Source organism: Martes martes, assembly GCF_963455335.1.
Source record: "Martes martes genome assembly, chromosome: 4".
Taxonomy (NCBI): Eukaryota; Metazoa; Chordata; class Mammalia; order Carnivora; family Mustelidae; genus Martes; species Martes martes.
Genome location: NC_137891.1, coordinates 150,407,920 through 150,433,299, shown reverse-complemented (window position 1 = coordinate 150,433,299; position 25,380 = coordinate 150,407,920). Strand labels below are relative to the sequence as shown.

At 37.3% G+C, this 25,380-nt stretch overlaps 1 protein-coding gene across 2 annotated transcripts; it reads left to right on the top strand.

Annotated features, from left to right (window-relative positions):
- The first annotated feature begins 724 nt into the window (after positions 1-724).
- Positions 725-21,754, top strand: BTF3L4 (basic transcription factor 3 like 4). 2 transcript variants are annotated; one of them, XM_080801411.1, is made up of 6 exons: positions 732-851; positions 4,471-4,537; positions 8,334-8,447; positions 19,455-19,656; positions 20,687-20,746; positions 21,291-21,754. In XM_080801411.1, exons 2-6 carry the CDS (start codon positions 4,484-4,486, stop codon positions 21,335-21,337), a joined length of 477 nt encoding a protein of 158 aa, XP_080657537.1. In that variant the 5' UTR covers positions 732-851; positions 4,471-4,483; the 3' UTR covers positions 21,338-21,754. The 2 variants fall into 2 exon arrangements, with proteins under 2 accessions (XP_080657538.1, XP_080657537.1); XM_080801412.1 differs by lacking the exon at positions 4,471-4,537 and having other exon boundaries at positions 725-851.
- The last annotated feature ends 3,626 nt before the right edge of the window (positions 21,755-25,380 follow it).

The window sequence follows — 25,380 nt, the reverse complement described above, 5'->3', positions numbered from 1 at the left end:
AAAAAAGACTAGACAACCGGATTTCATTCTTAAGTTCCTGCCCGGGCCACGAGACCTGGCAAACCTGTTCTGCAGTGCATGGTCTTGAGCCTTAACAAGAATGCCCTCTTCCTGCTGGAGAAGCAGCGCTGGACTTACTTTTCCTTGCAGCCGCAGTTCTTCCACTCAGGGATGATGCAACCAACTGATGCAAGCTCCGAGAAAACCAAACTTCGGATCTCTTATTGCAAAACTGACCTAGCTCTTCGGGGAACCAGGACAAAAGTCACTGCAGGCATTTAAAGCGTAAAGCTTTTCTGGTTAAATCTACTTGTCTAGTTGTTTTTAAACTTTCTGGGTTAATTATTTCTTTCTCAGTTCTGTTTTTGTTTTTTTTTTTAAACAACAAACAGGTCAAAATTTCCCGTCTCGCTCAGTGACTGGCTGAGTCTCCATACTAATGAGTCTGCACTAGTTGAGTCCGACAGTGCGGAGTTAATGCTTAGTGAAAGATACGTGACAAAAGTACACACCCAAACAAAAATACACACCTCTTTTTTATTAGGATCCCTACAAATTTGTAGGCACAGACACAATGGAATTCTCAGGAGACTGCAAGCTCCAGAATGCAGTGCGGCCACCTGCACCTGCCGCATTTCTATTGGGAGGCGCAGAGCAGCCTGGGTTTTGTAGTTCGTAAATATGTTCCCCGGGATAGGCTGCTCCTGTGAGAGAGAGAGAGAGGCGGAGCTGCTTGTGTCACGTGGGCCCCGCTCCCGCCGCCGCTGTTGCCGTCGTCTTTCTCTGTCTCGACTGAGGCAGCCATCTTGCTCTTGCCGCGTGCTGTTGTTGGAGGACCCTCCCTGCTTCAGGTGAGACCCCCGGCGGTCCCGCCACTCCACGGCCATAGGCCGCTGCGCACGGTCTCCCCCCGCCCTCTTCTTCCGACACCCGCCAACCACTCGGGCTGCCACTTCCGCCGTGGCGCGCCGAGTGGGGGCGGAGGCGGCTGGTTTGGCTTGTCGGTTACCGGCGGCGCAGCTGGGGGTCGGCACCTGAGGGAAGGTCCCCAGCACCACCGCTCCCTGTGGGGGCCCGCGCTGTTGCCGCCCAGATTCAGTCCCAGGAGGCGGGTGGTCCCCCGCCTCTCTCTTGTTACTCTTTTTTATTCACAACAACAATGCTGTGACAACAGCCTATCTGTTGTCGTCTCCTTTGATCCTCCCACTCTACAGATAGGGAAACTGAGGTTAGCAGCCCCCGGCCCCGAAGCGCTTGGGACTGAATTCCGTTGCAGCTCTCTTCACCTCGTAATGGCAGTATTTGTTTACAGTTCTGCTTCCCTCCCTGAGAAATTGCCTTGACCATCGCGATAGCCCCATCACACTGCCTGAAGCATAGTAGGCTGTCAGGAAGTTGATTGACCGACGGGCACCCTGTTACACAGCTAGTGAATGGCGGTTTCAACTTCCGTTCCCACGTTCTTTCACTTACACCATAGCTGTCCCCTCGGGAGTGGTAACAATAGTTACCAGTTTTTGAGTATCTACAGTGAGGCATACCCTGTGCTCGATAATTTAATCTTTAATCCTTAAAACAACCGTATGAGTTGTGTGGTGTTAAACCTTTTCTAATACAGAAGGAACACAAGTTCAGAAAGTAAAATACCTTTCCGAAGTCCTAAGTGGTAGAACCTTGATCCTTTTGATTCCAAAATCTGTGCCTCTCTTAGAGATACCCCACATAATAAAAAGTTAGGACTAAAGGTTGAAGTTATTTTATCCGTGTGTAAACATGATATGTAAACATGGTGAAAGTGCCTACCATAATGCTTAGAACTTAGGCACTCAATAAATACTGATTATAATCTCATTATTTACACCTTTCTTGAGTCCTTGAGTAAAGGATTAAACGATCCTAGGGTCCCCAAGGAAGAATTCAGTAATTTATGTTCTTAGGAAGTTACTTCTGCCTTTTGGGTCTAGGAAATGACGTCTCCCTTTTGGACTCTCATTTCCAAATCTATTAAATTAGGAGAGAGGTGAACTATTTTATTTGTTTACAGTTTATTTCTACCCTACTATTGCTTGCAGGTATTTGAGATGGCCTCACATACAAAACAGAAATAATGGGTATAATGAAGTAAAGGTTGATTGAGGAACAGGGAATTAAATCAAGTGATCTTTAAGGTCTAGTTTAGATTCTGAGCTTGGCATCTCATCTCTCATAGACTGAGTCCAATCCTCTTTACTACTTCAACTCCACACACCCCAACATGCTAGTGGACAAAGGACCACCTTTCTCCCTCCCACCTCCCCCTTGAGTTTACAACTTCCTTAAAATGGTTTTTCTCTGAGATAAGTTTTGGGAACAAGTTTTCTGTTGTACTGATTACATAGAATGGAATCTGTTCTTTCATCTACACATTGATATAGAGTTAATTTTGGTTTTGCTTTTGTTTCAAACAAGTCAAGGCTCTTCATCTTGGCTTCAGTCTCTTGTCTTCCATCTCTTGTCTTGGGGATTGGTACTTCAAAATGCAGAAGAGTCTCAGAAGATTTACCGTGTCTAGTTCTAATATTTTCACTTAGCCCCTTTTTTGTAAAAAAAATTTTTAGGTTCTTTGTTAGTTCACTGTACTTTTGGGGCCACGTTCCTTTGGGGAAAGTGAATATTTGTCCTTTTCTGTGGATATTGAGTATAGACATTGGAATTTGCATCAGCAATTTTAAGTCTATGGCTGAGTTGAGATTGTCACACACCTAAGCCTTTTGGTTTTGTATTCCTCCTGTAAAGGAGTTTTTAGCTGCTGAGTATTGTGATACAGCGATGGGCAAAGATTGAGGAATCATAAATTCTGAATGTTATTTGGGAACTGGACTTTATTTAGCCTTGAAGCATATATATATACAGGTTACTGCTAAAGTCCAGTGTCAGAATACAGAATAGTTAGTGCTTATATAATCTTCGATTCTCTTTCATCTCTGAAAGACATTACCTTTGTCATGTGAATGATAATTATAAAGCAGTTAGAGAATTGGCCGTAAAAGTTTTGATTCCCTCTTTCAAATCTTAGTAATAATCTGTTGGTCCACAGAACAAGGAGAACAAGATTTTTAACCTTGGCTTTTTAAAAAAATTGTTATTATTAAAGATTTTTATTTATTTATTTGAGAGAGAGGGGGAGAGAGCAGGAGCAAGGGAGAAGCAGACTCCCCACGGAGGAGGGAGCCTGAAGCGGGGCTCAATCCAGGGACTTGGGGATCATGACCTGAGCCAAAAGCAGACAGTTAACCAGCTGAGTCACCCAGATGCCCCTTAACCTTGGCTTGTATTTGTTTATATAGTGTGGAATGTTACAACCCATTATAAATTTAAGAACTGTTTTCTGTAGTAGGAATATCACTGATCAGATTAGGATTTATGACTTTACAATTTTCTTAGAATTTTCAAAATCAAAATTAGCCTTAAAAAGCTTATATTTAAGAATTTCCTCCCCCCAAACACACAAAGATTTAGAATTAATGTAGCAGAGATGTTTTTATCAAATTGTGCAGTGAAGCATTTTACCGTGTATGCAGGAATATCTTGGCAAGTGTGACATACTATATCAGTGCAAAATATTGAATGAACTCTGTGGAAAGGGCTGCTAACGTGCTGAATGTCTGAAAAATCTGGCTCTCTTTTCCTGTTACTAACATACCATCTGACCTTGAATAAAAGATATGACTACCTCATATCTTGACAGCTGGACAGCCTATTGTTGAATTTCTTCTTTGTCCAGGTTTCTTTTGGGGGGGTCTGTTTATGATTACAAGGTTATATATGGTTCATTTATGATTTGGGAGGAAAAAGTCTGCTTAAAGGTTGTGCTAATAACATTTGGTAACTGCTCTGCTGTAAAAATCTCTGGGGGAAAAAACTGGCTTGTCTAGAGATTTTATAATTGGGTAGGTTTTACTGAATGCCAACGAAATGAATTTTGATGTGGGTTTTTTTTTTTTTAAGATTTTATTCATTATTTCAGAGAGAGAGTGTGCGCATGAGCAAGAGGGGAGGGCAGAGGGAGAGGGGAAAGCAGGCTTCCTGCTGAGCAGGTAGCCTGACCTGCAGGCCTCCATCCCAGGACTCTGGGATCATGACCTGAGCTGAAGGCAGATGCTTAACCACTTAACCAACTGAGCCACCCAGGAGCCCCGTGAATTTTGTTTTTAAGGAGGGATCTTCAAATAGGTAACTTTGAGTCCCATTCTATTTTCTGTTCGTATATTTGTCTCCCTTGTGGTCTTACTTAATTTTGGTTCTCTTAATATCTGGTTTATAAAGCTAGAACAAGTTATTAATACTTATTAAGAATATAGAGACAATATTAATATGATCATGATGGTGATGCATATTGCAAGCCTAGTGAGCCAGAAGGTACTGTTGCATAAACAGTTATTTTATTTTGGTAAAACAGTGACTTTAACAAATCTATTTTTCCCCCCCTAGATTTACCAACAGCATGAATCAAGAAAAGTTAGCCAAACTTCAGGCTCAGGTCCGGATAGGGGGCAAGGTGAGTGTGGCATAAGAAAAATTGAGAGGAAAATGTATTATTGCCAGATAGTAGTATTATTTTGGATTTGTGGTCATTGAAAATCTAAAATCTTTTATCAAGATCAAACCACATTCCAATTTGAAAATAACTTGTCTAGATTTAAAAGAGGTAACTAGAAAACTTCTCTGTCTGGTGGTGCGATGGAAATAGCCACCTTTGTTTGAATCCTCTTAACATCTGGTAGTTATGTGACATGAACAAGTTATCTGACCTTGTTAGGCTTCCATCTTCCCGTTTGCAGAACAGAAATAGATGCATCTGAGGATTAAAGTAATACTTAAGAAATGCCTAACATGGTGTCTGGCACAGCGTGTGTACTTAATAAATGATAGCTATTATTATATTAGACTCATTTGCAGGGCATCCCAGATGTTGAGGTTACCTCATCTTGACTGGATATACCTACTTCTACAGTTAGGTTTATTAGGTTTAACTGGAAATGCTCAAGCTGATTGTACGTTTTGTTCATTGCTAGGTTTTCCTCCCAAATTCCTGCCTGTTCTTCTGTGTTGGTCAATATGAGCACAGACATTCTTATTCCATGTACTTTGAAGCCTGAGGAAGAGTTCATCCTGAGAATCTTTGATTCCCTTCAGTTCTAGCCCCCAGCTCAAGGAGAGTACTCTGCCCGTATCTCTGCCCAAAACAATCTTCGTAAAAGGAAAAGTGAGAATAGTACTCATTTCAGACCTGGGAAGAGGGTAGGTAGGACACTTATGTAGCAGCTCTACTTTTCATTTCCTATGATGATAACCATAGCTCCTAGGGATGGAGATAGAAGGGGAAGGGAAGAAGTGACTTATACTTTTTCTTTCCATAGTGATACAGTTATAGGACTCTGGAGTCATATTAACATATTCATGTTACCAAAGTGGTCACATTGTAGCATCAAGTATAAGGTAATGAACCAGTGCAAAAACTAGGGATAGTCAGAAACCATAGAATGTACCTGGAAGAGCTTGGTTTAGCACTATTACATATTTTAAGCCAGGTGGTAAATAAAACTAGTTTACTGTGCACCTACTATGTGCCAAGCACACAGTAGATAAACTAGTCAAGATTTTCTTCTCGACACAGCTTAGCTTGAAAGAAAGACATGCTCAAAATTACACTACAGAATAGTAAATGTTAAAATGAGGTACAAGGTGTTCTTGCCTAGGAGGGACAAGGAAGTCATCACTGAGCTGAGATTTGGAGAACAAACAAGAATTTATCACTAGGTAGATAGGTGAGGGTAAGTGGGTAGAGGGAGAAGGGGATCATCATTCTCATGCTTGCTAAGGCACTTAAGATGCTGTGATAGCATGGCGCTTAATGGAATAGCTTGCTTTAGTTTGGTACGGTTAGAGTTTAGACTATATAATGGATAAAGAAGGGTAGAAGATGAAACAACCAGGGAATTTGGGGTTGTATCATAATCTTATATGCCATACTATGGAGTATGGGATTTTTTTTTTTTTTTAAGATTTTGTTTATTTATTTGACTGACAGATTACAAGTAGGCAGAGAGGCAGGCAGAGAGAAAGACAGGGAAGCAGGCTCCCCGCTGAGCAGAGAGCCCAATGCGGGGCTCAATCCCAGGACTCCAGGATCATGACCTGAGCTGAAGGCAGTTGCCCAACCAACTGAGCCACCCTGGCACCCATGGAGTATAGGATTTTATACTACAGGCAAGGGGCAACTACTGAAAGATTTTAAGAACAATCATTTTAGAAATATAGGTGCTGGCAACATGGAGAAAGGAATGAAATCAAAGTTTGGCATAGAGGAGAACAGTTGAGAGACTGCTGCTTTGGTATATGGAACACAAATTTAGGAGTTGGAATGACATAATTCATATGAAGACAAATAAAGACTAGGTAGATGGTGGTACCCCCAGCTATAAAACTTGGGAAATATAGGAGGAATAGTTTCATGGACTCAAGCTTTTAGACATGTCAAATTTGAGGTACCTGAGAATCATTTCATTTGAGGCATACAGCAAGCAGTTGAGCTGCCCCTGAGTTAGGAACATTTCTCAAATAATGACCACCTGTGAAAATAGTCACCTCTAGTCCATCCTTCAACAACTGGATTTTGTCACAACCTTTGCTGCTACTCACAGAACACTCTTCCACTCCCTCCAGCATTGCTGAGGCTGAAGCCCCTGCCTACTCTCTATAAAGCTGATTCCCTGAGTACTTCAGGAGGTACCCAGAGATGGAAACCTCTCTTCCTTTCCTCCTTCCAGGTCTCAGAAAGATTTAGCCCTCAACACTTAGGCTTCTTTTGGTAATATTTTATTTCTGCTTTAGGTTATATTTTCTTTTAAATTGGTCCCAGAATTTAATGCATTATTTTAAATGGTTTTTCTTTTCTTTCTTTCTTTTTTTTTTTTTAAGGTTTTATTTATTTATTTGACAGAGATCACAAGCAGCCAGAGAGGCAGGCAGAGCAGGGTGGGGAGAGATAGGCACCATGCTGAGCAGAGAGCCCCATGTGGGGCTCGATCCCAGGACCTTGAGATCATGACCTGAGCGAAAGGCAGAGGCTTAACCCACTGAGCAGCCCAGGTACCCCTTAAATAGTTTTTCAGTGGAAATATATATCTAAAGTTTCAAAGTATCCATTTAGAAATGACTTCTTTCTATCTCAGTGAATAGTATAATTGTCAAACTATTTGCTCAAGCCGATATTCTAAGCATCATTTTCCTCATATCCCACGTCCAATCCATCAGCATGTTGGTTCTTCTGAGAATCTAAGCTCTCACCATCTCCACTGCCAGAACTCTCATCTCTCGTCAAGACTACTGCAGTAGCTTCCTGATTGATCTCATTATAGTTCATTTTCCACAGCAACTTTAGTCATCTGTAAAAATCATAAATGAGATCAAATCATTCCCATGCTTAAAACCTTCATATTGCAACTAGAATAAAATCCAACTCCTACCCATGGCATTCTAGGCTACGTGATTTGGGCCTTTCCTATCTTTCTGATTGCATTTTCCTCCTCCTTCCCCTTTGTTCACTCTGCCAAAACCATGACTGACCTGTTTTCTCTCTGTAGAAACAATAGGTTCACTCTTGTTTCATTCTGCTTGGATCACTCTTCTCCTAGATCTTCCCATGGGTCGCAGCTCATAATGTCACCTCTTCAGAGGGTCCTCCCTGAATAAGTACTGTTCTGCGCCCACCCAATAAATACTCTAAGTAATTCGTTGGGGTTTTTTGCCTTAATACCTGTATCCCATTTGAAAGGATATAATTCATTCATGTATTTATTGACTTTTCCATCCCACTGTAATGTATGCTCCTTGAAGTAAGAACTTAATTTTTTTCATTCCTAGATTCTAGGAATGTAGAACACTCAGTTGTAGGCATTTGATTCTTAATTATATCAGAATCTTCAAAGTTTCAGAATATCTTTAGATTTAACTTTATTGTCAGGGGGTGGCAGGTACTATAAAAAAGCATTCCATGTAATATTTGGAAGTTGTCATGAAACACAATTGTATTGTTTTATTATTGAAAACTTTTGAAACATGATACGTGGAAACGATGAATGGATATTGGAAAAAATAAGAACTGACTAGAACTGACCGTCAAAAATCTGGGTTAGACTAACACAACTCTGAGCAGTCAGTCTTCTTAGTCATTAGTATTAAGTCAGCAATTTCTTATGTGGGTTTTAATTAGAGTATTGGGAATAGGAAGACATGTGACTGCAGTTGCCAGATGGAAAGCATCCTAACACTTCTGTTTGGTTATTTTTCAGGGTACAGCTCGCAGAAAGAAGAAGGTGGTACATAGAACAGCTACAGCTGATGACAAAAAACTCCAGAGTTCTCTAAAAAAACTGGCTGTGAATAATATAGCTGGTATTGAAGAGGTATGGTCATTTTGTAAATGGTTAAATTATGTGAACAAATAGCACATTGATAGATAATTATCTACACTTTTCAGATGAAAAATATCAGCTTAGAAGAATAAGGTATTGTCAGTCAGGTGTCTGAAGGACTAGGTGTTAAATTTGCTTATTGTGTAAAAATGGGTGATCGAAAAAAATGATTTTAGTTGACAGATAAGGAATTCATCATGCTTTTCTATCTCAAAGAATTTGGCATATGTGACAAAATTATAGAACTGCTTTTAAATTTTCATGTAAAATAAGTTATTTTTTCCTAATAATATAGAAATAAACTCCAAGATTTCTTCAAATAAGGTGGATATTTTTTCCCTTTCCTCAACAGTATCTTTTTATTACCTCAGTCAAGAAGCTCTAGCAATAGCTTTACATGGATTGGATTTCTTATTAGACCTTTTCTGGAAATTATTGGTTAAATTTTTTAAATCATCTCATTATATTTTGGTGATACTACTTTTCTCAAATATGAAGCCAAAGGATGTTATTTCAAAAGATACATAAGAAAAATGATAACATCAGCTCTTTATGACCTGTTACCATCTAAATTCACTTCTACCTGATATTCCTGATAGTAACCAATGTTTAAATTTTCACTGCCATAAATTAAATTGAATGTTTAAGTTAAATTATATTTAATATCATTACTGTGTGTGGTACCACCTCACAATTTTTAACAGATCATTCGTGCCCATGTGCTATAAAACAGATCAGAGATAATGTGGAGGCAAGGATCACTAATAAATAGCAGAGTACCAGAGAAGAGGCCGTGAAATGGTACATGTTCCTCCTACTGTGCATATATGAATAAATATTAACACATCATTTAAATCTGCTTTGTACTTTCAAAACTAGTATACTGATAAAATTGTAGAAAATGTAAGACACGTGTATCGTTTCTTCCTTTTAGCTTAATGTACCTGTGCATTCTTACTCTGATAAAGATTAGAACTTCATTTGCAAGTCTTGAAATTAAGCATTTTATATGCATTTTTTTCTTCTGAGCTATTGTAAGCTTTTATATATTTTTATTGACCTAAAATAATTCTCAGAGAGATCATTCTCTTTATTTGGGGTATATATGAGGAAAAAACCCTCTAAACCTTTCTTTTAAAAAATCCAAATAAATCTTGGTTTTAAAAAAAAGGAGTAAGTTGCAATAATAGACAATAACTCTGATAACGTTAAACCTAAACAACTTATAAGTGTTCTGGCAATCTTACAACCTTGCATACATTTCTACTCACTGATTCCCCCTCCCCCCTCCCTGCCCTGCCACCTCAGCACTATTGACATTTTGAACCAGCTAGTTCTTTATTGTGGGAACTGTCGTAGGATGTATTGTAGGATGTCTAAGCAGCTTCCCTGGCCTCTACACACTAGATACCAGTAGTCACACTATACACACACACACACACACACACACACACACACCCCGCCGAGTTATGACAACCAAAAATGTCCTCAGACTTTGTCACATGCCCCCTAGGGGACAAAGTCACCCTTGGTTGAAAAACACCTCTTTAGAGAGAGGAAAAGTTTCTCTTTATACCTCTTTGAAGTATAGATTTAACTATGTAATATCTCCAAGGGCATGTTTTTCTAAATGTTTGTTTTTGTTCAGATTTGGGACACTTTATGGATATGATTAATAAAACTCTTTGTGGTCAGATAGCATTAACTTTATAAATGTTTTTATAATAAGAAAACCAATCAGTTAACAGTCTTTGATCTTTTCAGAATACAACCAAATTTGTTGCAGTGCATTGCTGAAGTGGTGGTATTTTTGTAGTTGAAATTGTTCTAATAAAGTAATGATAGTCAATACTTGGTGGACATCTACTGTGTGCCAAGCATTTTGCCAAGGACTTGCTAGATAGTAGTTCATAAGTTATTATTTATAGTCTCTGTCCTTTGGAGCTTACAGTCTAGTAGGGAAATTAATTGGATAACGAGACAAACATGTATTATCCCATTTCAGATTCACTATATCTCTTTGAGTCAGTTGTTACTGGCTACAGAGAAGAAAGCTGAGACAGAATTAGGTACCTGCCCAAGATCACTTAGCTAGTAAGTGTTAGAGTCTAAGTATTAAAACCGAGTTCATTCTTTTTGTCAGTTTTATCCTGCTTTTGGTCTTTTCAGTTGCACTTTCTTCCATCCTCTCTCGGCCTTTTCCTCTCCTCCTGCTCCCCTCTTTATCCCTCAAACCCCCCCCCCCACCAGAGAAAGAAAGTATCTGCCTTATACCCTGTATTATTGAACACCTACCATGCAGAATTAGTTACACCATTACATATAAAAGAAATCCCTGTCAGTATTTCCAAAGACATGGATGTTTCTCTTTTTTCAGGTCTTAATGCAGGCATTATTTCTCCCAGAAGCCTTCCTGGTAGCATACTTACACATTTGTGTAAAGAAGGGTCAGATGCTTTTCCTATGTGCCTTCATAACGTCCTGTATTTATTTTATTATAGCATTTATTAAACTGTGGTGTGAATTCCTTTTTGTAGCTACTACTGATGGCAGTTTTAGCTTTTTGAGGAGTCATAGCACAGAAAATTAATGCTACCGGGGCGCCTGGGTGGCCCAGTCGGTTAAACGTCTGACTTCAGGCCCTGGATCATGAAGAGTCCTGGGATCATGCTCAGCGAGGACTCTGTTTGCCCCTCCCCCTGCTCCTTTTGTCTCTGTCACTGTCTCTCTCTCTCCCTCTCTCTCCCCTTCCCTCCCAAATAAATCTTTAAAAAAAGAAAAGAAAATTAGTGCTACATAATAAGCACATACACACACTCATTGCATCCCAACCCTGTGTGTGTGTGTGATGTCTTCCAGCCCTCACAGTCTAATTAAAGAGAAAATATGCATAAAGATAATCAACAATGTAAGGTAACAGCTATAAAATTTCTGAATATTTGAAGCTAAGATGGGAGGGAGTTTTACTTTTTTCCTTCTTTCCCTCTTTCTAAAATTGTTTTTTTGAGAGCTAAGATACTTGTACTTTATATAACACTTGGCAGATTTTGTGTAGGAATATCTAGTATACTATATATAACCTAGCTTGCCTCAAACATTATGTTTGCGTTACTAAGTTTAACGTAGAGGTTTTTTCAAAAAATTTTTTAAAGAAAATGATGACACACATTTGGTTTAAAAACAGCTCTTGGAATGAGAAAAGAAACTACTGCATTAAATGTAAACATGAAAAGATGTACAGAAGTTTTCAGAAACACTAAGATATGAAAAAATAGAATAGAAGAAACACATTAATTATAATTTTGTCATCTTTTATTTGGAATGTCTGAAACTTGTTTCAGAGTGCCGAACTCTGGGGCACCTGGCTGGCTCAGTCAGTAGAGCAGGGAACTCTTGATCTTGGGGTCATGAGTTTGAGCCCCACGTTGGGTATAGAGTTTACTTTAAAAAAAAAAAAAAAAAGGTCCTGACCTTTGAGGAAAGTACTCTTTCTGTTTTTCAGCACTTTTAGAAAAGCAGATAAAAACTTTCAAAAAGAGAAGACACCATTGCCATTCTTGTAAAGACACCATTGCCATTCTTGTAAAACAAAAAATAATATTACTATATTTTCTGTACTTAGACCTTCAAAACATCAAACAAGTAGAAAGTATTCAGTTTGGTGGGTGGGGAACAGGGAAATCAGTGATGGATTCCAAAAATTCATGGAATGTACTTCTGCCAAGTAAAGTTCTAAACTTACTTTCTAAGTTGTTGGTATTGGTGATTTTTTTCCCTCTCCCAAAGTTTAATTTATGTACTCTTTAGAAACTTTAAAAAACTGAAGGACTATTTGGATTAAGACAATCTTCTCTGGTCTTTGATGTATTCATTAGTTTGTTGATTTGGTATAATAAATTATAAGTCATAGATAGATTTCTTTTGCATGTTACCAAAGACAGAGAAATGCAAAGCTGTCAAAAAGTAAGGGTACTGGAGTGTCAGAGACTGTTTCATACAAAAGCCTAGGTTTTACGAGGGATTTCCTAGGCAGACCCCAGAAGATTTATAATCCAAAATTCTAAAATCCAAATTTATAATCTAAATTTCTAAAAATGTTTTATATGCTATAACATTTGAAGGTATTTGGATGTGCTTCTTACTTGGTAATCTAGTTGAATATAGCGACCATGTTGTTACCTATCTTTACCTGATAACATAAATCATAAATGTTGATAAACAGTGGGATCTGTTCTGTTTCTCAGAAGTGATTGATTTTATCAAATTTATTTGGTAAGCAATGTCATCAAAAATTGGAATCTCTGATCCAGATGGCCTAGTTGCTTCATAGACTTTTATATTCAGAGGGCATCTTCTATTGTAACTAGGATATAATTCTGCCTCTGGAACTTTCCCTTTATTTCCAGGTCTGATTAAATAATCAACCTCTTCTCGCTACTTCCGTTGCCCGTAGCTTAAGTTGCTCTGCTGTAATACATTTATTAATGACAACCTCATATTTTGGGGTATAATGGTTACTTATTAACCAATTAGTCTTTTTTTCAGATTATAAGAACTTGATTGCAGGGACTGTGTTTATTGATTATAGTCTTTAGCATGCTGACTCTCATGATGAGTTTATTTGGGGCCTATTAAGTTTAAGGGATACTGATTATTTGAGATGGAATTGTTCTCAAGAAGTTAGCCATTGGGGTACCTGGCTGGCTAATTCAGTGGCACATACAACTCAATGTTAGGATTGTGAGTTCAAGCCCCATGTTGGGCATAGAGATTACTTATTAAAAAAAAAAAAAAAGCCATAGGACACTGGAGCTCAGGAAAACACTTAGGGCTGAGAATGTAAATTTTAGAGTTGTCCTCATAAGTTTTACTGTTTATATTTTCCTTTTCCTGGTTCTTACTTTTCCTGAACCACTTATACCAGAAGGAGGACCTTGGTTGACCCTTAACCACAATTCTTTCTTCCTCCAACCAGAGCCTCAGGTGCCAATATGTGGACAGCTCTGAGTACAGGAGAATAAAAGGGAAATACCATGTCCTACTTACCTTATCCTATCATAGCAGCCTTACTTTTTCTTTTAAGATCCTGATTTTGGGGGTTTTTGTTTTTTTACTATTTTTTTATTGTAGTAAATGTATGCAGCATAAAAATTTGTCATTTTAACCATTTTTAAGTACAATTCAGTAGTACTATATTTACAGTGTTGTGCAACCACAACTATTATCTATTTCCAAAAATTTTTTTTAATTTTTTTAAGATTTTATTTATTTACTTGACAGAGAGAACACAAGCAGGGAGAGCAGCAGGCAGAGGGAGAGGGATGAGCAGGCTCCCCACTGAACAGAAAGTCCAATGCTTGGGCTTAATCTTAACCAAGACCCTGGGATCAGACCTAAGCTAAAGGCGGACGCTTAACTGACTGAGACACCCAGATGCCCCTATTTCCAAAATTTTTTATCATCCCAAACCAAAACTCTATCCGTTAAGCAGTAACTTTTCATCCCCCCTTCCCCAACTCGATAGCCTGTAACCTACTCTTTGTCTCTGTGGATTTGCCTGTTGTAAATATTTTGTGTAATACAGTATTTGTTTTGTGTCTAGCATACTTTACTTAGCATAATGTTTTCAAGGTTCATCCATGTTTTAGCATGTATCAGAACTTCACTCCTTTTATAGCTGAATAATATTCCATTGTATGGATAATACCACATTTATCCATTCATCTGTTGATGAACATTTTCTGTTTTTAAAATAGCTTCCCCCTTCCAATATAAAAATATTTTGTTGTCGGGGTGCCTGGGTGGCTCAGTTGGTTGAGCCTCTGACTCTTGGTTTCAGCTCAGGTCATGATTGCAGAGTGATGGAAATCAAGCCTAATATCGGGCTCCATGCTCAGTGTGGAGTATGCTTGAGATTCTTTCCCTCTCCCCTTCTGGTCCTTCCCCTGCTCACGCATTTGCGGTCTCTCTTTCTCTCTCTCTCTCTCTCTGTCTCTCTCTTAAATAAATAAACAAATAAAATCTTTAAAAATATATATTGTCATTATAGGAAGTTATGGGTATACAGAAGATAAGAAGATATTAACATTTGATCATAATCCCCACTACCCAGAAACAACTATTAGTTTTGTATTTCTTTCCTATCTTTAGATGCATGTACTTTTAACATGTTTGAGACTGTAGCTAGATGCACAATTTGGATTTTTTTTTCCCCAAATAGCATTATATTATGAAAATTGTTTCATATCATTAAAAAACTCTTCTTGGGGCACCTGGATGGTACAGTCAGGTAAACATCCAACTCTTGGTTTTGGCTCAGGCCATGATATCAGTGTCATGAGATCAAGCCCCATGTGGGGCTTCAGACTCAGCATGAAGTCTGTTTTGGATTCTTTCTCCCTCTTCCTCTGCCCCTCCTGCTCATGCTCTCTCACTCTTTGTCTCTAAAATAAATACATAAATCTTAAACACACAAAAAAAACTTCTTCTTAATCAACAGTGTAAATGTCTGCATATATTCCAATGGATATACCATAATTTAACATTTCTTAATTTATAATACATTATGATGCTTTGATAATAAAAGAATCACATGTTTGGTTTCAATATACATAATATGTATCTTTATCTCTGATTTCCTTCAGAAAGATTCTTGGAAATACAGTTACTGACTGAATGAGCATGAACATTTTAGAATTCTTCGTGTTGCCAAATTGCTTTTCAAATAGTTTGTACCATTTTATACTATCTGTAGCATAGCTGTGAAGAATCCATCTCATCAGATTCTTGCCTCCAGAGCATAAGAGAAAATGATCCCAGCATATCGTACAGTTTAATTACAGCTGTTAGTTTTAGCTCATATCAACAATAATAGATTATGTTCATACTAGCCTTTAGAAATAAGCAGGTGCTGAGCTTAAAAGGACTGATTGTGAAAGATACTTATGGAAGTATGCACCAAGGCCATAATTTTCAAACTTTTACCTCCCTTAGCCTCACAAAACCGCAGACACTATGTCCTTTTTTCTTAAAATGTCTATTATTTCACCCCATTAAGATACAGGAGTAAGGCAATAAAAGGTGCATTTCCTGATAAACATTTAAATGCCATTACAGGGGCAGCTAACTGGTTCAGTTGGTAGAGCATACAATTCTTGATCCTCGGGGTTGTGAGTTCAAGCCCCATGTTGGGTGCGGAGATTATTTAAAAGTGCAGTCTTTTAAAAATAAATAGATAAATAAATGCCACTACATAAAGGAAGGAGTAGCGGTAAAACTTGATTTTTAAGACAACTGTTAATTCTCAGAACTGCAGCTAGCCAGCCTAGTGGGGACTTGGATACCAAAAAAATCACATGGAAGAATTTAAACTTCCTCTGTGAACTGAGAGGACAGTTATCAGCAAGAGCTATAGAGTCAGTGGTAAATTTGTGAGCCTCCTAGAGCCATAAAAACTTATTGCTGTGTAGGATTAAAGCACACATCAGATTTACCAGATAGAAGGTTGCTGTGATAATATATGTGACCTCCTCAGAGGTCAGCCTTTGCTGGTTTTGATAACAGCATAATGGGGCCACCCAGCAGTTGCCAAGAATGACTTAAAATGCTCCTGAATGCTGTAGGGCATTCAGGCTGATTCTGAAAAGTCTGAACAATAAGAAAAGTCAAGGCTAAGATATAGCTCAGGAGGTTCTGAACATCTTCATCAAGAGAACTACTGGAGCTATTTCTAAATTTGAGATGACCCTTTAGCATTTGGAGAGTTGAAGTCTGACAGCATCCAAGATTTTAAAATAAATTGTATTTGAGGTGTCCCATTCATTTGGCACATTTGAGTGACTATTATGTACTGGACACTTGGGGGCATACTATGTCTAGTAAGGCATGGTCTCTGATCAGAAGGTGTTCTTCTAATAAAGTCAAAGACTTGCAAACACAATTACACTGCAAGATAATTCCATATAATTGCAATACCAGTGAGGTGCAGGAAGTGCATAAACAATCCTAAATTTTTACAGAGAAAGAAGCATCTGATCCAAGTCTTGGATAAACGGGAATTTGCAACGTGGAAAAGCAGAAAAGGGTTTTTCTAAACAGTGAAAACAGCATATGTAAATGTATTAGGCATGCGAGACAATATTTTTGATAACTACAAAACATGTCAGTATTATTCAAGCAAAAAATAAGAGCAAGGGCATCTGGTAGTGTGCACTAGGGTCTCAAAAATGCTACTTCCTCCATTGCTCAAGTCGCATCCTTTACCTTCACCTACCTGTTAAAGTGGAAAAAACATTTTGATATAAAAGGGTTATTTGATTGGAAAAGGACCTGAGCTGGTACAGTAGCTAGTTTAACAGTCTTTATTTCCTTTTGTGCTCCTTATTTTTATACGTATGTAGATTGTACCACTTATGTGGACCACACAGCAGTAAAATCACTAGAAAAAGTGAAGTCTTCATATGAAATGCGTACAGTTTGCTTTGTGAATTTAACAAGTTCCTTATCCCTTCTTTTGGGGGGAGGAAGTGTCTAACTGATCTTGCTCAGCCCAACAATTCATCCTTTGATAGTCTAATAGCTTGCATCTAGGAGCCTTATATAACCATGTTATTTGCTCAGTAGAGAGGAAGGAATGGTAGAAATAAAATATTCTAACCTTTAACTTCTAAAACTTAATTCTCAATTCTAAAATTAATTAAACTCTCCACCCCTTTTTGGACCTTTTTATTCACAGAGCTACAACTTTTGTGCAACCCTATTTAAAACAACCATATTTAAATTTATTTCTATTTCACAGCCTTAGATGGAATTCATCCTGCTTTTCACACTAAACTCAATTTAAACTACAAAGACCTTTATCAGGGTGTAAAATAGGACCTAACATTTAGCCTTTGGTAAAGAAGCTTAAACACAGGAAAATTCACGATTTGGCGGGGGCTGGGGCTTCTTTCTTGTTTTGTAGCCAGTAAGATATATATTATGTATATATCTGTGTTGCATTTTTTTGCATTCTCCATTTAGCCTGTATTTTGAGGTAAATCTCTGGTGAGCTTTCACAAGGCCACAGAATTGAATTTTGGTAGGGAAATAAACATTTTTAAGAATGAGGAAGGAAACAAAACAGAAATTTGGGGACCCACATTCAAGTTCTAGGTTTGCATGTAACTAGCTATTTGTCCTTGGATATGTTGCTTAAACAAGAGCTTTTGTCTTTAGTGTTTATTTCTCTAAAAGGGATTTGAACTAGAAAACCTCTAAGTTCAACAAATACATGGCCTGACTTTTGGACCAATATTGATTTCAAATCTCCTGTGATTTTAACATTTATAAATAATAAATATCTCAGATCCTAATATTTCAGACTCATTTCATTCCTAGATGTATTATAGAGATTTGGTCTTAATTTAGAATATAGAGTCCTACCATATCTTTATTCTTTTCCCATACTAGGATAGATGCAGAACATTCCATTCCATATCCACTATGCCACCTCCTTCTCAAGTCCTTCCTCTTCCAAATTTTCAGCCACTTTACTGTTAAACTTTACTGTTTTCTACCTAAACTATAATTATCTTCAGAACTATATAATTTCTCTTTCTCTAAAGTCAGTATAAATTGTTTTTAACTCACAATGGTATTTGTTCAGAACAGCTGGATTGAATGCTTACTGTGTGTAATATGTATAATAGAACCTTAATTAAAATACGGATAGAGGGAACAGTATAGAATTCAGAGAGTGATTTTTGTCAGAGAAACCTAGGAAATTATTTGTAGATCTTAGTTACAATTTTTTCCAGAGGATTTGCCTTCTTTCTCTGTGTTCCAGGTGTTGCCTGAAATTTAGAAGCCCTTTGTTCCCCTTCCTTTCTGGTGCTATCAGTGGTGATCACCTACTTCCACTGACCATGGAGAACACAGCATCTCTGCTTGATTTTGACAAGGGCAGTTTTTGGATGGATCATGAAATGCTTCTAAAGTAGCCAAGAGTTAACTCTCCTAACCTTTTTCTATAATAAGCATGTTACCATCAAGGTAACTTACACAGTGGAATCAACTACTAGTGGAATCACATTATTTAAACATTTAACTTATGCAAATTCAGCTTTACTAAAACATAATAAGAAAGTGCATGAGTGTGAGAGAAAAATAATCTTTTAAATAGCACATGTTTAAAAAAAATAAAATAAAATAAATAGCACATGTTTAACCTTCCTTTTCAGGCAGTGGATAAAATTGAATCTGAAACAGTCAATTCATGTGGTGAAAGCTACCAAAAGAATGTGAGGATGATTTTAAAGGTTTCCCAGTGATTGATGAAGCATGTTCAGGTGGCCAGGCAAGTGGGTTGGAGAGCCTCTTTGACATTTACAAGGCTTATTGAAGGTTGTGGAGAAGCTATACATAAGAGTTAGAGGAACTGACAAAATCTTTTATAAAGAATGACATGAGGAGAACAAACTGAAATTTTTTGTAAATTTACTAAGTGTTCAGAGGAATGAAACATCTGGTTAAATTTCTGAGTGTTCTTTATGGATTTTCAGTGGTTATTTTTTACTGTACACTATTACCCTTTACAACGTGTCACCTAAGAAAGATGCTGTCCCACCCACCAAATGTACCAATTTAGTTCAGTGGTGTAAATTGGGTAAGACAATGGGTAATTTTATTAAGAAGCCAGTTCTTAGCTGATAATTCCATTATTTTTAAAATATGGCATGAACTTCTTTCTCATAGTATTAAAGTCTTTGAATTTAAAATCTAGATTCTATAATAAAATGTTTCTTGATCATCCTAGTGATTTGTGCCATCTACACCATTTTACTTTGTTGCTGCTAGGGTCTTTTTCCACCCGTATCTACTGCTTAGACAATTACTACCTTGGGATTGTTTTTAAAAACAAAAATAAGAACACCATAATTGGCTAAGTTGTTATTTAAACAGATACTGTTTTAGTTGTACCAGGTATGTGAAGTACATTTTTCTTCTATGATCATACAGGTGAACATGATTAAAGATGATGGGACAGTTATTCATTTCAACAATCCCAAAGTCCAAGCTTCCCTTTCTGCTAACACCTTTGCAATTACTGGTCATGCAGAAGCCAAACCAATCACAGAAATGCTTCCTGGAATATTAAGTCAGCTTGGTGCTGACAGCTTAACAAGTCTTAGGAAGTTAGCTGAACAGTTCCCACGGCAAGGTAGGTATTTCCGTTTAGTAGTCTTCCTTCGCTGTAATCTAAAGAACCTAATGAGTTAAAAGGTCCATTTTATACTGGAAGGATTTATTTGTATGTAAATTTTACTTTTACATACAAAATGTTGCTCATATGCTTCATAAATTTTTGAATTTGTTTCTTTAATAATTGTGCAGTGTAACTTATAGAATATATGGATACATTTTGGTAATAGAGTTGAGGTAATTACCTAAAAGATCTGTAGACTACATTTTACAGACAGCATTTGATATTCACTTTTTTTTTTTTTTAAAGATTTTATTTATTATTTGACAGAGACACAGCAAGATAGGGAACACAAGCAGAGGGAGTAGAAGAGGGAGAAGCAGGCTTCCTGCTGAGCAGAGAGCCCAATGCGGCCTGAATCCCAGGACTCTGGGATCATAACCTAAGCCAAAGGCAGATGCCCAACGACTAACCCACCCAGGCGCCCCTGATACTCACTTCTGACTAATTACAAGAAGAAGATACTGTTATGAGAGAACTGTATTTTTGTTTAATATTGTTGATTGAACTACGGGCACGGCAACTATAAGTTCTGAATTTCCACAATAGCCCTGGTTTCAAGTGTCTTGTCACCCCTCAAAATCCAAGAGCCTTTTCTATCAGTGCCCATCTATACGGCTGGATACTTCCTTATATCAGAAGAGGTGGAAAGTCTTGAATATTGATATTTTTATTTTAAGCATATGGAATTTATAAAATAAATTAACTGTAGTGTCTTTTTATTTCAGCCATCAGAATTATTTCATTTTCCAAATAAGTTTTACCCTCACTGCCCATTGAAACTGCCAGCTGTATTTAGTATATACCTAATGAAATTAAAGTGTTACTGATTTTAGTGTTAAGTAAAAAATATGGTATTAGGTCAGACAATCTTTTTAGCTTTTTCTGAACAACTATTATAAGATTTAGACAGGAGAAAAGAATAAACATTACAAGTGTTCTATTAAAGGCCTTTGTTCTTAAGAACTAATTCTAAAATGTTTTGTAGTGTTGGATAGCAAAGCACCAAAACCAGAAGACATTGATGAAGAGGATGATGATGTTCCAGGTAAGTGACATTTCTTTAGCACTAAGATTTTTAGCAGCTTGTTTATCTCATTTAATTCATTTTATAATGACTTTCAGTTTTTGTTGATGTTGAACTCGTGAATTTAAATTGATTCACAATAATATGGATACAATCTAATGAAAAAGAATAAAAGTCTTCCCATTTAGAACTTAGAATCAGAAACTGTCACAAAAGCTCTGCTGCCTGCATTTGTTAAATTAGAATCACAGTGATTTTAAATGTGCATAGTTATTGTTACATGATTTCCATGGGAATTGTGATTGACATATGAAAATGCTGTTCATCTGAGTTTGCTCAGACAAAAAAGGACTAACATTTCCTTAGGATTAGTGTTTTAAAAGCAGATAAATGAAGCATTATTAGTGAAATGCCACCAGTTCATTTCTTCTTCTTGTTCTCTATGTTTTCAGGCTAATTTTAATAGCCACAATTTGGTTTTTATTAGGGTTAGAAGTTAGGAATTTCATTTACCTCTTTTTCTTCTTTTGTATCTTTAACTCATTTACTTTTTTTTTTTCCCCAGATCTCGTAGAAAATTTTGATGAGGCATCAAAGAATGAAGCTAACTAAAATTTTTTCTGGAGTTTGGAAGCTGGCATGGACTAGATTTAACAAATCAGCTATGTGGTTCCAAAGTTTTACAGACATGGAGAACATCAACTGTTACTAGTTCAGTAATATAAATATTTTGTATATTGATAATGCTGTTTGTTCAGCATTTTTCGGTCATTTGATTTTGCATTTTGCACTTCCTCCCAGGATCTATTCTTTTGGTCAAAATACGAAGTATTGGTGCAGTTTGAGGGTGTTTCGGTGTTTGATTCTCAGTTTTCTGTTTTGTTTTTTGTTGGGGTATTTTTGGTGTGTATGTATGTGTATGTATGCGTGTGGGTATGTGTGTATACAGTGGAGAGCAAATTGGAAAACAGTTCTATTTATCCTCCTTCTTCCCCCAGTAGAAAATAAAACAAATCTTTACATTTGTTACTTTTTATTTTTTTCTAATGCACAGAATTAGAAAACTGAGTACCTTGGATTTCAGATCTGAGGAGATTTTACCCTTGGAAGTTTGGTTTTAATTTGCTTTGTTAACATATTTTTTATACATTTCTCTGGGTTTAAATGTCTTCAGATATTTTGTCACCAGCTCCATGTTGGTATAGTGGGTAGCATATCTTTGGTACATTGCCTTAGATTCACTTACCTAGTCAGACCCAGAAGATTTTCTTCTAGCTTTCTTCCTAAATCCCTTTTCCCTCTCCTTTTGGTCTCCCAGTGGCCTGTCAGCCTTTGATAATGCTCTTCCTCATCTTCTACCTAGCCTGAGAAGGATGTTCTCCATATAGAGTTAAGTGAGTGCCTAATCCCTCTTTTGGTAAGACATTTTTCCCTCATCCTGAGGAACAGCTCCATCTTCAACGTTTTATTTCCTCCCTGATTTTATAGTTTGGTAGATTTCAAACTGGAATAGCTAGCATGTGCTTGCTAAATAATTTTACGCCAGCCTTATCCTCTATACTAGCTGTTCTTAATAGCTGGTGCAAAAATGCCTGTTACATTCAGCAAGGTTAAAATTAGGAATGTCCTTTTGAGTCAGAAAAAGATAGGCCATAGACTCATTCCCCAGCACAAATGGTCATTCTGTAAAATGGTACTGGCCCTAGGAGGATTTCGTCAACCACTCTCCGAACTCTTGGTCTTGAACCTACCTCTGGATTGGATCTCACTGTTGTAGCTGCTCACAGCATCCTCCTGCATGCTTAGAGTAATGCTTTTGGGGAACACTGGTAAAATACAGTATTTATTTTTTTCACCTCCTTTCAGAGGACTTGGAGGTAAGTTGCATTTATTAATTCAGTTTCCCTCTTGCTGTCTGACGATAAAAGCTTGCATTTTGCTATATCAGCATTTGTTATAGCCAGTATTTAAGGATAAGATTTAGAAAATCTATCATTTCCTGGCCCACCAGCAAACTAACTATGGCTTAACCTTGCAGCATATCTACTTTTGTTTCAAGCTAGATATCTTTATTTGATATCTAAAGTGCAAGACCAACAACATATCAAGAGATCGATAGACAAGAAGGCAAAGCTCTTGTATTTTTTTCATCCAGACACTTCAATTTATTTTATAAATTTGTTCATTTTTCCTGTTCTGTTTTATATAATATATGGACCTAACCACAAAATAAAGTAACAGTAATAAAATAACAAAAGAGGATAATATTTCCTCTTGTGCTTCTCTTATTATTGTCTACAGAATTTCCTTCTTTTGTATTTCCTCTCTACTTCCCAACCCCAGAGGAATTTCAGCCCAGTCATTATTTGAAATAATGTTTCATCTATTGTTAGGTTAATAGCTCTAAATGGTCTACATAGTCCAGAATTCTTTTCCTCTGACTGTCCCCAATGTGCGCATTGTGGGACAGAGAGAGTTGTGGAGATTTCCAAGTGATTAAGAACATGTAAGAGATAGTATAGCAACTGAAAAAAAGCACTCATCTGGAAATAGGAAACTTGGGTCCTGGTCCAGGCTTGGCGTTAACTATGTGACCTGGCCAGGTCACCTAACTGCTCTGAAGTTCATCATCAGACAAGTGAGATGTTTCTAAATCTTAACATTTTTTCTGCTCCTGTAATTCGATGAATCTCATTTCTGAAAATTCTCAAGGATCTGATTTTATATATTTTCAGAAATGTCTGTTTTTATCAAGACCCATAAAGCTTTTTTGTATGTATATACTGTTTCCTCTTTTTCCTTTCCGATCACATTTTAACTACTCACCCAGACTACTCTTAATGGCTGGCCTCCTTTGGGTGCAATGAGCCGGGCCAGTATTCTTTTTTGTTTTATATTTTCATACCTTCCCCTTTCCTGGAGAAAGCATATTGAGATCTTGATTCAATCCAAAGAAATGTTCCTGCCTTCAGAGTGAGCAGGCATGGATGATTATGGATGAAACTTTTGTAAATAGTGTTCTTGGCATAAATATTAATTATACAGCTTTTTAAAATATGACATAGTAACTAAATGTATTCTTTCTAAAAAGATCATGTATTTTTTGCCAAGATAACTATAGAATAAGCATTTGCTGGGAAAATTTACCTTAAAATTTGGGGATAATTCAAGAAATGTCTGTACAAAATTGATTCATGGTCTTAGTTTTTGTGATTAGTCCTTTCTGTTCATGTGAAGTTCCTCATTTATCTGCCTTAGGGAAGCCCAAAGTAAATAGTTGGGACCCTATACTTGTTTTATCCTACTTTTCCTATTAAGTAATGGTTTAAGAAATGGGACGCCTGGGTGGCTCAGTGGGTTAAGTGTCTGCCTTCGGCTCAGGTCGTGATCCCAGAGTCCTAGGATCGAATCCCGTGTCCGGTTCCTTGCTCAGTGGGGAGCCTGCTTCTCCCTCTGCCTGCCACTCCCCCTGCTTGTGCACTCGCGCTCTCTCTGACAAATAAATAAAATCTTAAAAAAAAAAGAATACATAAAGCACTTTGATTTGTTGTTAAGTAATTAGTATTTATGGGATTCCATTAATTTAATATGCATACCAGGTTCCTGTGAAGACCCATATTGGGCTGTGTTTGATTTGTTTCTTTGTTGTTAAGTCAGTGTTTAACCGAATTATGCTATATATCCCTAAATGACATCATGATTAGACATAGTATGGTATAGTAGGAAATGCACAGGTTTTTAGATAGACATCAGTTCCATTACGTACCATGCTGTAACCTTTGCATCCAGGCTGCTGCAGTACACAACTTCAGAGACTGTCATTTATATTTGTTGTGTTCCAGGGAACACCATTTTTATAGAACACAGTGTGAACAGTGCCCCTGTGATAATGCAATGATGGCCTTGCTCTCTGAACCTGTTTCCTCTTCTGTAAAATAAGCCTGAAAAATGGTCAGATAGGGTTCCTTAGAACCCCTTAAATGGTTAACATGAAGATGAAAGATGATTCAAGTGTGTCATCTCCCAAGTCATGGCAGAAAGGAGTTCATGGTTCTAGGCACAGCAAGGCTCCATTCTACACTGCTACCCTCCAATTCAACCTGTAAATTGCTCTCCATATAAAAGTTTGCCTGGATTACCATACCCTCCCCATTGGTCTTGCTTATGAGTCACTCCCTTCAGCTCATCCTCTACACAGGAGACAAACTACCTAAATTTCATATCTGAGCATGTCACAGCCTTAAACATTTATCTCCAACATGCCATTCTGTTTCAAGCTTCCATTCCTTTGCACATATTTTTACTATAGTACAATATTAAGATTATTTAATTTTCCTTATATTTAACCCCTCTAGATCGTGAGCACCTTCAGGGCAGGTGGGGTGTCATACATCTTTTATCCCCAACATTTAGCATAGTAACCAACATGTAGTCTACTCACGATCATAATAACTAATACATAATGAAAATTATTGGATACAGAGTTATCGCATTGAACTCAGTCCAGTGAGACAGATACTGTATCCAACTTCTATTTTTATTTTTACTTATTTATTTTTTAAGTAAATTCTACACCCAACATAGGGCTTGAACTCATGATCGCAAGATCAAGAGTTGCATGCTCTGCTTTCTGTGCCAATAGCATGCTTGCAAAT